The sequence below is a fragment of the Dictyostelium discoideum genome (assembly GCF_000004695.1).
Source record: "Dictyostelium discoideum AX4 chromosome 5 chromosome, whole genome shotgun sequence".
In the NCBI taxonomy this organism is placed as follows: domain Eukaryota; phylum Evosea; class Eumycetozoa; order Dictyosteliales; family Dictyosteliaceae; genus Dictyostelium; species Dictyostelium discoideum.
The window spans coordinates 3,177,505-3,192,969 of NC_007091.3; the positions used below are offsets into that span (position 1 = coordinate 3,177,505).

The 15,465-nt window shown below is 22.5% G+C and overlaps 6 protein-coding genes across 6 annotated transcripts; 2 read left to right on the plus strand and 4 right to left on the minus strand.

The window, feature by feature from the left end:
- Positions 1-427: 427 nt before the first annotated feature.
- Positions 428-1,178, minus strand: DDB_G0289733 (hypothetical protein; the record flags this gene model as incomplete). Its single annotated transcript, XM_630993.1, has 3 exons — positions 428-721; positions 815-1,019; positions 1,117-1,178. The coding sequence occupies 3 exons, from the start codon at positions 1,176-1,178 to the stop codon at positions 428-430; spliced, it is 561 nt and encodes a 186-aa protein (XP_636085.1).
- An 847-nt stretch (positions 1,179-2,025) lies between these two features.
- DDB_G0289735 (RabGAP/TBC domain-containing protein) lies at positions 2,026-3,840 on the plus strand (the record flags this gene model as incomplete). Its single annotated transcript, XM_630994.1, has 3 exons — positions 2,026-2,690; positions 2,785-2,941; positions 3,037-3,840. The coding sequence occupies 3 exons, from the start codon at positions 2,026-2,028 to the stop codon at positions 3,838-3,840; spliced, it is 1,626 nt and encodes a 541-aa protein (XP_636086.1).
- A 536-nt stretch (positions 3,841-4,376) lies between these two features.
- On the plus strand, positions 4,377-9,068 carry DDB_G0289737 (hypothetical protein; the record flags this gene model as incomplete). Its single annotated transcript, XM_630995.1, has 1 exon — positions 4,377-9,068. One exon carries the CDS (start codon positions 4,377-4,379, stop codon positions 9,066-9,068), a length of 4,692 nt encoding a protein of 1,563 aa, XP_636087.1.
- A 419-nt stretch (positions 9,069-9,487) lies between these two features.
- Positions 9,488-10,618, minus strand: act5 (hypothetical protein; the record flags this gene model as incomplete). Its single annotated transcript, XM_630996.1, has 1 exon — positions 9,488-10,618. The coding sequence occupies one exon, from the start codon at positions 10,616-10,618 to the stop codon at positions 9,488-9,490; it is 1,131 nt and encodes a 376-aa protein (XP_636088.1).
- A 590-nt stretch (positions 10,619-11,208) lies between these two features.
- On the minus strand, positions 11,209-11,622 carry DDB_G0289739 (hypothetical protein; the record flags this gene model as incomplete). Its single annotated transcript, XM_630997.1, has 1 exon — positions 11,209-11,622. One exon carries the CDS (start codon positions 11,620-11,622, stop codon positions 11,209-11,211), a length of 414 nt encoding a protein of 137 aa, XP_636089.1.
- An 88-nt stretch (positions 11,623-11,710) lies between these two features.
- Positions 11,711-15,397, minus strand: DDB_G0289741 (hypothetical protein; the record flags this gene model as incomplete). Its single annotated transcript, XM_630998.1, has 3 exons — positions 11,711-11,797; positions 11,919-15,156; positions 15,372-15,397. The coding sequence occupies 3 exons, from the start codon at positions 15,395-15,397 to the stop codon at positions 11,711-11,713; spliced, it is 3,351 nt and encodes a 1,116-aa protein (XP_636090.1).
- Positions 15,398-15,465: the final 68 nt, after the last annotated feature.

A 15,465-nucleotide genomic window follows, 5' to 3' on the forward strand; every position in this document is an offset into this window, starting at 1 on the left:
TAAAATCACCCCTTTTTAAAAGAAGATAATAATAAGAAGATTATTTTTGTTTTTTTTTTGAAAATTGGTTTATTATTTTTTTTTTCGGGTTGATTTTTTTTTTTTAAATTGGTTTATTGTTATCTTCTTTTAAAAAGGGGTGATTTTAAGATTATCTTTGTCTTTTTTTTGTAAATTGGTTTATTATTATCTTCTTTTAAAAAGGGGTGATTTTAAGAGATTTTTTAAATAAAAAAATAATAATATTAAAAACAATAATAATAAAAATAATAATAATAAAAATAATAATAAAAATAATAATAATAAAAAAAATAATAATAAAAATAATAATAATAATAATAATAATTAAAAATAATAATAATAATAATAATAATAATAAAATAAAAATTAATTTTAAAATTATAAAATAATAAAATTTTAAATGTTTTTATATATTTTTTTTAATTCTGATGTTATGATCAACTTCAATTCTAGTTCTATTTAAAAATCCAAACATAAAGACTACTTCAAGTGTAACAAAAAATGGTGCGATGAATACTTGAAAGATATTACTGATCAATGCTGGTCGTCTACCTTCAAAAACTCCATGTCCAATGAATTGTGAGATCCAAGATACAATATGTACAATTGTACCATAATAAGTTGCTAATTCTAATCCATAAGTATTAATTGAATATACTGCTGCATAATTTGCTGCATTTATCCAGAGCATTGAAGCTAACTAAATAATGAAAAAAAAAAAATAATAAAAAAAAAAAAAAAAAATTAATATTTGTTAAAAAAAAAATAAATAAAAAAAGAAAATAATACATACACCAACTCTAACATCTAAAATACAATAATATAAAGATAATGCAATTGCAAGTGGAGTACTAAGTGCAACTGGAATTAAACCATTACTGATTGAATTTAATGGTATTAATAAATCCTCTAAAAATGGTGAATGTGGTAAATTATCTACAAAAATAAATGCTGTAAGAAGAATCAATGGAACGAATACAATGTGAATGAATTTATTACTATTTTTTTTTAAATAAAAATAAAAATAAAAATAATTAAAATTTGATTAGTATCATTAGGAATAAATAAAAAATAAAATAAAAATTAAAAACTTACATTGTATTATGGTGATATGCCCCATATGATGACGCTTGATCAACTAAATTAAAGATTGCCATGTTTTAAATTCTATTTTATTTAAGAGGTTAATACTTTCTTTGTTTGAAATTCAAATGCACAATTTTTTTTTTTATTTTTTTTAATTTTCAATTTTTTAATTTTTTTATGTTTTTTATTTTTTTTATTTTTTTATTTTTTTTTTTAAAATAAAAATTAATTTTTTTTATTTTTGGATATTATAAGATATTTTCTCAAAAACTCATTTTGTTCAAATCATTACTTTTTTAAGTTTTTTTTTTTTTTTTTATTGAGTGAGAAGGGGTTTAAATATTATTAATACACATATTTTATTTGGACATTTGTTTTGTTTTTTTTTTTATAATTTTTTTTTTTTTTTTTTTTTTTATTTGAATAAGGGTAAATGATTTGAAAATTCAATGCTAAAAAAGATCTTTTTAAATATGACGACTTTTTTTTTTATTTTTTATTATTTTTTGCCCTTTCGCCAAAAAATTTTTAAAAAAATATTTTTTTAATTTTTTATTTTTATTTTTTTTTTTTAAAAAAAAAAAAAAAAATTTTATGAAAAAAAAAATTATAAAAAAAACTCATTTAAACATTCCTCACTCTCTTTTCGATCACCCATCTCATTAATAATAAAAACAAAAATAAAAATAAAATAATTACGATCTATGAATCTAAAAAAATTAATTTCTTTAAATAAAAAAAAAATTTAATAGTACTTTTTTTACTTTTTTACTTTTTTTTTTTTTTTTTTTTTTTCAAGCTAAAATTATTATTTCATTTTCTTTTACTATGGAAGAAACAGCAAATAATACTATAAATAATATCAACCTTAATTTCAATCTCAATCTAAATAGTTATAATAATAATGACATTAATAAAATGGCAAATGAATATGTAAATAATAGTGTAAATAATAGCAATATCAATAGCAATAGCAATAGCAATAGCAATAGCAATAGCAATAGCAATAGCAATAGCAATAGCAATAGCAATAGCAATAGCAATAGCAATAGCAATAGCAATAGCAATAGCAATAGCAATAGCAATAGCAATAGCAATAGTAATAGCAATAGCAATAGTAATAGCAATAGCAATAGTAATAGCAATAGTAATAGTAATAATAGTAGTTATAATGTAAATAATAATAAAAATAATAAAATTAAAATTGATATTAATGATAAAAAGAATTATCGTGATACAAATTTTAAAGAAGATGATGAAACTGATGAATCAAAACCATGGTGTTATTTTTTTGAAGATTATCCATATCCAAATAAACATATGACAAGAATAATGATATTAAAGAATAAAGTTGAACATTATATAAAGAATAAAATTAAGTTACCTGATGAATATCGAACAAGGATATGGGCATTAATGGAAGATTTAGAGAAATTAAAAGATAATGAAAATAATAAAAATGTTTATCAACAATGTTTAGAAACTAAAAATGAAGATATAGAAAATGATGTTAGAACTGATGCTGTTAGAACTTTTCCATCAAGTCAATATAAAGTTAAAATGAAAGATAAACAATCTCAAAAGTAAATATATAACTATATAAATATAATATATATATATATAAATCTATAATAATTAATTTACTAAAATATTATTATTTATTATTCTTATACACAGTAAAGAATCATTATATAAAGTTTTAAAAGCATACGCAATTTATAATGAAGAAGTTCAATATACACAAGGAATGAATTATTTATGTTTAGTTTTATTATGTTATTTTCATGAAGAAGAATCATTTTGGATGATGGATTTATTAATTAAAAAACATGGTGTAAATATTATATATATAGAAATTAATAGGTAGATAGAAATGAAATGAAAATATATATATATTAATTCATTTTTATTTTTATTTTTTTAATTTAGATGAGACACTTTTTTAAGAAAAAAAGTTTTTTACCATCATATTTAACAATATTTGAATTGGAATTAGAGAAACATTTACCAAATTTATCAAAACATTTAAAGGATGAAGGTATTCAAATGTATATGTTTATTCAAGGTTGGTGGAGTACTATATTTGTTTATGTATTACCAGTTGAGACTATTTCTACTATATGGGATTACTTTTTTTGGGGTGCAAATGGTAATGGAAACTCGATTGAAGTTTTATTTAGGTTATCAATTGCTCTTTTGAAAATGTTACAATCAGAGCTATTGAAAGTTGGTATGACAGAATTCTTTGAAACTTTAAAAGAACATAGTACAAAAATCGATTCATTAGAGTTGGTCTATCAAGCTTATTCAATTCGTTTATCAATTAAAACTGATCACTTTTTAAGAGAAGTGATCTTAAAATATCAAGAGGATGAAATGAATGATAATATTTTCGATTTTCAAAAATTATTAACTACAACTTATATAAATGATACTACAACTTTTGATGGTGATACAGGTGGTATAGTAAATTCAAATGCAACAAGTTTTAGTAGTTACAATGGTGGTGGTGTTGATGATGCAAATAATTCAAGAAAATATTATGATAATAAAAATAAAAAATATCGTTATGATAATGATAATGATGATGGTGATGATGATGGAGAAGATGAATATATAGATTATGATGATTATTATAGAAGTTCTGTCATGGTTAGTGATAGTGATGATGAAAATGAAAAAGAAAATAGAAATAATAATTTTCAAAATAAATCAGCTTGTATAATCAATTAATTTAATAATAATAATAATAATAATAATAATAATAATAATAATAATAATAATAATAATAATAATAATAATAATAATTAATAATAATTAACTATTAATTATTAATAATAATAATAATAATAACAATAATAATAAAATTTTATTTATTAGTTTTTTTTTTCACAGAATCAAAATATCTTTTTTATTTCCATTTTTTTTTTTTTTTTTTGATTAAAATTGTAATCAACTTTTTTTCCCAAAAATTTATCATACTTTTTAAAAAAAAAAATATTGTTTTTTTTATTTTTTTATTTTTTTTTTTTCATTCTGTCATATTCAACCAAACCCCCTTTTTTTTTTTTTTTTTTTTATTTTGGTTTGGGGCACTACAAAAAAAATAAAAATAACTTTTTTTTTTTGATTAATTTATTTATTTTCATTTTTTTTTTTTTTTTTTTTTTTTTTTTTTTTTTTTTTTTTTTTTTAACCATTTATTTTTTACTATTTTTTATTTTTTATTTTTTTTTTTTTTTTATTATAAAAAAAGATTTATAAACCAAATGGAAAATAATTTTAAAACAATTCTATCGTATTGGGCAATAAAAGAAAAAAATCAAAATAATCAAAATAAAGCCAATATTAGTAACAATAATAAAAATAATAATAATAATAATAATAAAAATAATAAAAATAATAATAATAGTGAAAATGACGACAAAAATATCACTGATGTCAACACTACTATTACAAATTCATCCAAAAATGATGATGCAAATAGTAATAGTATCACCACTATTATTTCTAGTTCTCCTCTTGGCTATGAAAATATTCAGTCAATTGAATATCAACCACAAATTAATTATAAATCAATTACTACAAGCATGGAATCCATGTTAATAAATGGTGATATTAATAAAGATAATTTAATAATAAATAATAAATCAAATAATTATAAAAATTCATCAAATTATTCAGTTTACAGTAGTGATAGTAAAATTGAAGATGGTGATAATGAAAAAGAAGAAGAAGAAGAGAACAGTGGTGACAATCAATCAATATATAGTGCATATAAAGCATCATCATCAATATTTTCATATGAAAGACCAGTTGGTGATTCTACATCAACATCATCATTATATGGTAATAGTTCTAGTTGTGGATATGGTCCAAAAAAAGGTAATGGTTATGATATTGATGATTCATCTTCAATTTATAGTTCATATGGTTTATCTTATAGTGGTAGTGATATTTATGGTAGTAATTATGGTAGTAATAATAATGATGATAATGATGACGAAAGTGATAAAAAATCAAATAGTGATATTTATTCATATGGTGGTAAAGATAATAATAATAGTTCAGATGATGAAAATGAATTAAAAATTAAACAAGAAAAATATTTACAAGAAACTAGAAATAAAAAGATTGGTAATGAAAATAAAGGTAGAGATTGGAATCAAGAATTTCAATCATTACTTCGTTTACAACCATCATTAGAGAAATTTCAAAAACTTACATTTTTAGCAATGGATTTTGTAAATTTTGCAGAGAATTATGGTTTTATTATTATAAAGGAAATGTTTTTACCAGATCATTTAAAAACCATTAAACCAATTGATATTGGTGGTATTGCAGGTGGTCAAAAATTCATTTGTCAAGGTATTCTATTCAAGTTTGCATATGATACTAAAATCGGTGAAAATGGTTATTTATATGGCGGTAAATATCCATCGGAAACCAGTGCTTCAAAAGCTGCAGGTAATGAATTAAAAAGTTTATCATCATTTTTTCAACATGTTTTAGATAATGAATTTGCAGATAAAGTTAATGTACCATTGATGTGTATAATTGATTATTTTGGTTATCGTTTGATTGCAATGTCAGTAATGGAGATTAATAAACAAACACTAACCTATGGTTCAAGTGATGGTGGTATAACTGTACATGCAGAGGATTTAGAATTAAACTCAATAATGGAAACCATTGGAAAATCAATGAATTTAAGAGGTCATTTAACTGGTATCAATCCAAAATTCATGTATGGACCAGGTGATTTAGAAGTTCATAAATCAAAAGGTCAATATTATGTTGTTGATTTTGGTAGATTATTACCACCTCAATCATTCTGTGTCGATCAACCAAAAGGTAAATCAAATTCTCGTGATATCTTTTATAAAATGATTAGACCTGAACTTTTAAAACAAAGTGTAAAACCATTATCATCAGATTCTTATAGTGGTTGGGGTTTATCGGATCCAAATCATCTTGAATATAATAAGGATATTGATGAATTAACAACAAGACTCTATAATGAAATTATACCAAATGCTGCAAAGGAAATTCAAATTGAATGGGAAAGATTATCATCATTAGGTACTGATTATTTAGATCAATTGGATATTTCAGTTGAAGCTCATAAATATGGCATCAATCATAGACATTTAGGTAGAATTAGATCATTGATAACCAATAAATCATTAAGAAAATCAATTTTAAATGAAATGGTTGCAAGAGTATTTAGAAATCAAATTAAAGAAGATCAAAGAATTCAATTAACTGGTCAAAGTGTTTCTTCTGAAGAGAAATGTGTTCATATCATTGTTTCTTTCCTTAATCGTATCATTGGTAATGATCGTTTTGATACTTTAAAAGATTTTTGGACAATTTCAATTAAAACTTTAATTTTAAAGAAATATTCCAATGGATTATCTTGTTTAAATGGTGGTTTATCTGATGAAGAATTGGATACAAAATTCGATCTATTAGATTCAATTGATCTTTATCAAGTTTTATTGAAATTTCAAAATAAAAGTGGTATTAAACTTTCAAGTCGTGTTAAATCAATTCTAAAGAAAGCAAGTGCATCCACTCAAAAAATTAGATTACCAGTTTTATTTTACACTGATATTAAATCAATTAGACCAGTTGTAAAACATAGTAATATGATTGCAAGATCTGAAGGTATTTCATTATATATGAAAGCGGTTGAATTAATTTATTCTAATCAAGTTTACTATGGTAGAAAAGTTCAGCAACCAGATATCTCTAGATTTAATTCAGATTTTAGTGAAGAGATTGGTCTATTGGAAGCATGTAATCAAAAGCTAAGCATTGCTTCAAGATCTTCAACAACTGATTCAAGTCTTTATCATCTATTGGGTTTGGTTGATTTTGAACTTTTAAAAATTAAACCAAATGGTGCAACCGATGTAGTATTAAGAAAATCAGCAAAAGATAAATTATTAGCAAGTGTACGTTATAATGAAAATCCAAATAATCTTACTTCATTAGCAACCATTTTAGATGTTTGTGGCGATTTTAAACAATCTGAAGAGATTTATAATAAATTGAAACAAATGGATCCATTAGTAGTTGTACCATTATTATTTGAAAGTGCATCACTTTATTCACCCTATCATGCAAAGATTACAAGTGAAAAATTATTGGCAGTTTCATTTCACCAATTTTTAAATTTAATTGATATTTTATTATCATTGCCACCCGATAGTTTATTAGTACATCAATATCTACAAGATTCTTATAAAATTTTAACAATTTTAATATTACGTACAGCTTCAACACCAGATTTTCAAATTCATACCTCTGTTACAAAACTTGTAACAATGAGAAAATCAATTGAATTTAATCATCAAGATATTATAGAACAAACTCATGAATATATTGAAAATGCTTTTAAATTTAATTTAAATTTAATTGATGATTTCATTTTAGAATCTTCAAGTCAATTTCCATCACGTTTACCATTTACAATTTTATTGAAATATTCAGTTCGTTGTCCATCACTATGTTCAAGAATTTTATCATTCATTCAAGATACAAAATCATTGAATAAATTTAATCCAGAAATTGTTAAACAAATCTTTTCAAGTGAAGATTCTCTAACAACTCTAACTGAAACTTTAAAGATTCAATTAGATTATATAATTTTAAAAAGACGTTATGTTTCATTTGGTAATCAAATTCAATTACAATCTTTAATTTTTGATTCATTATATTTAAATTCAGATTCATTTTATCAATTTATTAATGATTTATCAAATGTATCAAATAATTTAAAATATTTAAAAATTTTTGGTGGTAGATATAATTCTAGCTCCACTGATGATCAACAACAACAACAGCAACAACCAATAGATTATAGTAAATTAAATTTTAATTCATTAACTCATTTAGATATTGAAGATAATGAATTTCCAAATGAACTTTTAATTTCAATTTTAAAAACTTCAAAGAATACATTAAAAGATGTTAGATTACATTATTATGATTTTCCATTGGATTGTTTAGAATTAGTTGGTTCACTTTATTCTGTTGAAAAAATATTATTAAGAAATATGGAACCAAAAGTTAATGTTAATCATATTCCAACCTCTGTAAAAGAAATAATTATTGATTCACAAATGTCAACAAATCAACCATTATCAGAATTAATGAAACGTTGTCCAAATTTAGTTGAATTTAAATTAACAACTGATGAAATTATTAGTTCAGATTTGAAATCATTAAAATCTTATCCAATTAAATCATTAGATATAAATTCTTATTCTGATTATTTAAAAAATAATGATATGTCAAATGATATTCAAACTTGGTCAAATTCATTAACAAACTTAAAATTATTTTCAAGTAGACCGTTTGAAGATTTTTCAAATTTCATTTCTCAATTAAAATCAATCAAAAATTTAGATCTTAGATTTAATGCTGATGATAATCAAATTAATACTATTTTATTATCATTAAAGAATTTGGAAAATTTTAAAATTGAATCAAACAAATATCAACTATTATTAGCAAATCAAAATAATCTGGAAGTAAAGAATGAATCTGTAAAATCTTTTACAATTAGTAATTCAAGTGCACCATCAAAGAATTATTCAAATATTGGTTTACTATTTCCAAATTTAGATTCATTAGATTTAATTTATCCAAAAAGTATGAATGATGTTTCTTTTAGAGGTATGATTGAAAATTTACATCATATTAGTTCTTTATCTTTATCTTGTTGTTATGATTTAACTGATAACTCTATGATTGCTCTTTGTAATTCTCCACTTGCTTCAAACTTAAAAACTCTTAGTTCAAGAGATTTTGCAATTAGTGATGGTTCAATCGTTAAAATCATTTTCTCTTGCCCAAAACTTTTAAGAATTCATAAATCCTCATCATTTAAAAGACCTGAAACTCTATCTTTTATTCGTTCATCTTATCCAACATTAATTATTGATTTTTAAAAAATAATAAATCTATTATTAAAATAAACCTTTTAATTTATTTTAGTTAAATATAAAATGGTAATTTAATTTCTTTTTTTTTTTTTTTTTTTGAACTGGATAAGGCAACTGTTAGTTCCTTCCACCGGATACTTGTTTACATTTTATTTATATTATTAATTTTTTTTTTTCCAAGATACAAATTGTATTTCATTATAGTTAGGTGTTGGTTTTATAAATTAATGGTTGTAAAAAATTAAAAACAACAATAAAATTAAACAAATAAACTTTTTTTTTTTTTACAATTTTTTTATTTTTAAAGTCGGATAAAGATCAACAACTAAAAAAAATAAAAAAGATTTAAATAATGTATTTTATTAAATATTTTACATAAATAATTTTGTGAGAAGCGCTTTCATCACTCGGTTTTTTTTTTTTGTTTAGAAACATTTTCTGTGGACAATTGATGGACCTGATTCGTCGTATTCTTCTTTGGAGATCCACATTTGTTGGAAAGTTGAGAGTGAAGCTAAGATAGATCCACCAATCCAGACAGAGTATTTACGTTCTGGTGGAGCAATGATTTTAATTTTCATTGTTGATGGGGCTAAAGCAGTTAATTCTTTGTTCATACGATCAGCAATACCTGGGAACATAGTTGTACCACCAGATAAGACGACGTTACCGTATAAATCTTTACGGATATCAACATCACATTTCATGATGGAGTTGTAGGTGGTTTCGTGGATACCAGCAGATTCCATACCTAAGAATGATGGTTGGAAGAGAGCTTCTGGACAACGGAAACGTTCGTTACCGATGGTGATGACTTGACCGTCTGGTAATTCGTATGATTTTTCGAGGGCTGATGATGAGGCAGCAGTTTGCATTTCAGCTTCAAAGTCAAGGGCGACGTAGGCTAATTTTTCTTTGATATCTCTGACGATTTCTCTTTCGGCAGTGGTGGTGAATGAGTAACCACGTTCAGTTAAGATTTTCATCATGTAATCGGTAAGATCACGACCAGCTAAATCTAAACGTAAGATGGCGTGTGGTAAGGCATAACCTTCATAGATTGGTACAGTGTGGGAGACACCATCACCTGAATCCATAACAATACCAGTGGTACGACCAGAGGCATATAAGGATAAGACAGCTTGAATGGCAACGTACATGGCTGGGGTGTTGAAAGTTTCAAACATAATTTGAGTCATTTTTTCTCTGTTGGCCTTTGGATTTAATGGGGCTTCGGTTAAGAGAACTGGGTGTTCTTCTGGAGCAACACGGAGTTCATTGTAGAAAGTATGATGCCAGATTTTTTCCATATCATCCCAGTTGGTAACGATACCGTGTTCAATTGGGTATTTGAGGGTTAAGATACCTCTCTTTGATTGAGCTTCATCACCTACATATGAATCCTTTTGACCCATACCGACCATAACACCAGTGTGTCTTGGACGACCAACAATTGATGGGAAAACAGCACGTGGGGCATCATCACCAGCAAAACCGGCTTTACACATACCAGAACCGTTATCGATAACTAAAGCTTGAACATCTTCACCGTCCATTTTTTTATATATAATTTATTTTAAGTTTTTATTAATAATGATTTAAAAACAATTTTTTTTTTGTATTTATACCAAATCTCAAAAAAAAAAAAATAAAAAAAATAAAAAAAAAAAAAAAAAAAACTATCCAAATGGCTTTTTTTTATAAGAATTGTGGGTGACCCAACCATTTTTTTAAAAATTTTCAAAACCATTTTTTTTTTTTTTTTTTTTCAAATAAAATGAAAAAAAAGATATTTTAAAAATTAATTTTTTTTTCAAATAAAATAAAGCAACCAACAATCATATTATTGATAAAAACATTCAAGCTTGATACGAAAAAAATATATATATAAAACTATATTCCATTTTATTTTTTATCCAGATAAATAGAACACCCAAAAATACCCAAAAGATATAAAAAAAAAAAAAAAAAAATGAATGCAACCATTCTGTTTTAAAAATTTTTTTTTTTTTCATTTTTTTGGATTCTAAATTTTAATTGTGAGTTTATTAATATTTACTCATCCAAAAATTATTTTACTTCCAAATTAATTCTTATTAAACATTTTCTTTTTTTTTTTTTTCAATTATCTTTTCTGATTGATTGTTTATTTATTTTTTTCTTTTTCCAATATTAAAGAATATAAATTATTAATGCCATCTGGTAATATACCTGGTGTTAATTTTTGATTGAATCCTTCTAATAAATGGACATGTAATACAGTATTAGGAATTGAACCAATCTCTAATTCTTGTTTAATATCACCTAAATACAACGATTTAACACCTTCTGGTAATATACCTGGTTTTAATTTTTGATTGAATCCATCTAATAAATGGACACTCCTTACAGTATTAGGAATTGAACCAATCTCTAATTCTTGTTTAATATTACCAATATACAACGATTGAACATTTGTTGGTAATCTACCTGGTGGTAGTTTGTGACTAAATCCATCTAATAAGTGGACAGCCCTTATTATTAAAAAAAATTCAAAAATCACAATGGTTACATCATTCATTTTTTTATATTTTCTATTTGAGTATTTTTGAGTGTTACTAAATCCATATTAAAAATAAATTAAAATAAATTAAATCGTTGTTTTTTTATTATTTTTTTTTTTTTTTTTGCTTTAAACCTTTTTGTTTATAAACTAACACAAAAGCTCGTTTATTTTTTTTGCAAGTGTAAAATCTCTTTTAAAATATTAAATGAAATAATTTATTTATTTATTTATTAATTTATTTTAATTCTTTAATTGAAGTTATAAAACCAAATTTTTTATTTTAAAATTTTTAAAATTTGATAATTTTTTACATCTTTTATATCTTCACCAACAACACAATGATAATTTATATCCTCTAAATTTTGAATTTCATTTGGTTTTGTAATATTGTAATTATTAGTTTTAATTTTTTTAATATTAACTCTTTTAATGAAATCATAGAGTAAATTGAAAACTAAATTGTATTGAGTTATAAATTGATTTAAAATGAAAATGATTGCATTTAAATGTTGAATTTTGAGGATAGAAAGATTACCAATATCAATTCTTTCTCTAATTGTATTAATTAAATCATTACAAATGAGTAAACTATTATCTCTATCAATTGGTTTCCTTTGGTCAACTCTAAATCTATCCTTTTCAAATGAAGCTATATTATAAAGATATTGGGAAGTTATATTTAATTCAACCAATAACAAAAATAATTTATCCTTTACAGTATTACCAATACATTGAAGACTAATTTGATTTGATTCACTTACAATGAAATCCAAAGCACCGAAAATATTATGAAGTTGTTGAATTGAAATGAAAATATGTTCAATTCTTTCATATTTACTTTGTCTAAATGTTAACTCGAATTGAGCATCCATTAATAATGTTCTTTGAATTGGGAAATTAGTTCTTAATTCAATATAAACTTTACTTAATAAAAATCTATATTGTTGAAATGATAAACCTTGTTTTGAAATATTTGGTATAATATTATCCTTTTTCCAAACTTGTTGTTGTTCAATATTGTTTGAATAATTTGATTCATTTGATGAATTTAATGAATAATTTGAGCTTAAATCTTCATTTGTATCATCATCATCATCATTATTTATAATTTGTTCACTTGAATTAATAAAACTAAAACTCATTAAAAAAGTAAAAGTTTTAATAATTCCAAATGGTAATTGATATAAATTCTTTTCTAATTGTCTATAATCATAGTAAGGTAAAATATAACCAACTATTGCAACAAATAAAAGACCAATACAAATATGACAAATTCTTAATATTGTTGGTATAATATCATGTGTCCAAGCTTCATATTGAAATTGTGTTACAACCGAATAACCAAAAACAATATAAATTACTAATTTTTCAAATGGTTGTTGTTTTACAATTAAAAAAGATAAAGCAATTGTAAAGAATGAAAAACCAATGAAAATAAAAGCTTGACCAACTCTAGTATTTGGTAAACACATTAGCACCAATGCAGCATAACCCATGAATCCACCAAATATACTACCAATAATACGAAGTACAGTTTGATTTGCAATTGCACCAGTTATAGGTGATGATGAAACTATGAATATAATTGGTATCCATTCCATATTTCTAAAGAAAATGAATTTCGAATGTAAAGTTAATTCATACACAACCACAGCTAAAATACTCGAAGCTAAAGAATATTTCAATGAAAATAACCAATTAAATAAAATTCTCTTAAATATGAAATAATCTATTAATTTATTAATTTTCTCTTTTTTTGTAAATTTAATTTGTAAAATTGGTGGTGGAAATTGTTCAATTTCTTTCTTTTTATTTAATTTTTCAATTAATTTATTTTGATTATAATTTTTAAAATAGCTTTTTATACTATTAATTACACCATAAAATATTTTAACTTCTTGTGGATATTGTCTAGTTAATGATAAATGATAAGATAATAAAAATACTTGAGAAGATAAAGTTTTTTGTTCAACACTAAATTTTTCAAAACCTCTAATAAAAAATGAAACTCTTGATAGTATATCTCTATAATTTTGATCAATTAAAAAATTTAAATCTAAAATTTTATTTTGAATATCTTGCATTTTTAAAACTGTTTTATCAATTGTTTCAAATGATTTATTAATTTCTAATTGATACCATTCCATTGAATTAATTCTAAAATTATCTTTATTTTCATTTAATATTAAATTTAAACATTTAAAATTATTAATAGTATTACAAGAAGAACAACAACTACTTGAAGAATCACAATTAGTTGTTGTTGATGATGATGAATAATTTAATTGAATATCTTCATTATTATTATTATTATTATTATTATTATGTTTATTATTATTAATATTATGTAAATTTATATTTGTTTCATTTATTGGTTTATCAAATATATTATTATGATTTGAATTATTATGATAATTGTTAAACCAATTTTCAAAGATTTTATTATTTGAATCATGAGTTAATCTTAAACTTAATTGTTTTGACATTACATTAAAAATATAATTACATTCTTTTAATAGGATTTCAATGTATGGTAATAATGGTATTATAATTCTTTTACAAATTTCATTTGGAAAATCATCACAAAGTCCAAATCTAAGTGCATAAAGTTTTTTATGATTTCTTTCGAATAAAATTTGAAGATTATCTAAATGAATGAATAAATCTTGACTCCAAATTTCTTTTTTCGATTGTTTTAAAACACATCCTAATCTATTTAATAATCTTGAATATTCATAATAAATAAATTGTAAATCATCCAATGTTGATTTCTTTTGGTTAGCTAATAATCTATTACAAACCAATTGGTCCATTGGTATGTCTTGAAATAGGTTATTTCTAATTTTATTATAAAATTCTTCTTCTTGAATTGAATAATCATTTCTATCTGAATTTATTGATTTTATAATTAACAAATTTAAATCTTTTCCAAGTACTTTTAAAAATTCACTTGATTGTCTAAGTATTTGATTTGAAGTTTGTTGAAATAAATCAGTTGCGAATGAATAACGTAATATTAAACAAGTGAACATACAAACACCTAATGAGACACATGCAACCGATAGAAATTTCAATTGTGGTACAGGTGAGTAAAAATAATCTCCAATTGGTGATGGATAGTGTAATAACCAAACCATGAAATAATAAGTTATAAACATATTCTTTGCATGAAGAAATGAGAAAAAATTTGATGTTAAAAATAATCCAGATGAAATGAAAAAGAATACTATATTAATGAAAACATTTGGCCAAACTGATCTACCAACCATTGAAATCGATGCAATCGATACAACACCACCTAAAAATATTGCTAAAATATGTTTACACGAATCTTTAAAAACTTGATAATAATTATCTGTACATGATAATACAAAAATTGATAATATTGAAATCCATAAAGTTTCCAAATTTCTATAAAATATTCTAAAACTATTTATAACTAAAAATATTAATCCAACACTATATGCAAATGCTAATACTAATGCAAAAAATATATAATTTAAATAATATATTCTTTCTTTTCTTTGTAAATATAAAAAGACAGTATTACTTTAATAAAAAAAAAAAAATAAAAAAAAAAAAAAAAAAAAAAAAATTAAAAAAAAAAAAAAAAAAAAAAAATTTAAAAAAAAAAAAAAAAAAAAAAAAATTTAAAAAAAAAAAAAAAATTTAAAAAAAAAAAAAAAAAAAAAAAGTGAAAGTAAGTAATCAATGAAAGTAGTTTATTTTGACAATTAATTTTTTTTTTAAATAAATATACAAACTTTATAAAATGATTAAATAATTTCATTATAGATAGTTTTTTTTTTTTTTTTTTTTTTTTTTTTTAATTTTTTTTTAATTTTTTTTTTTTGGTAA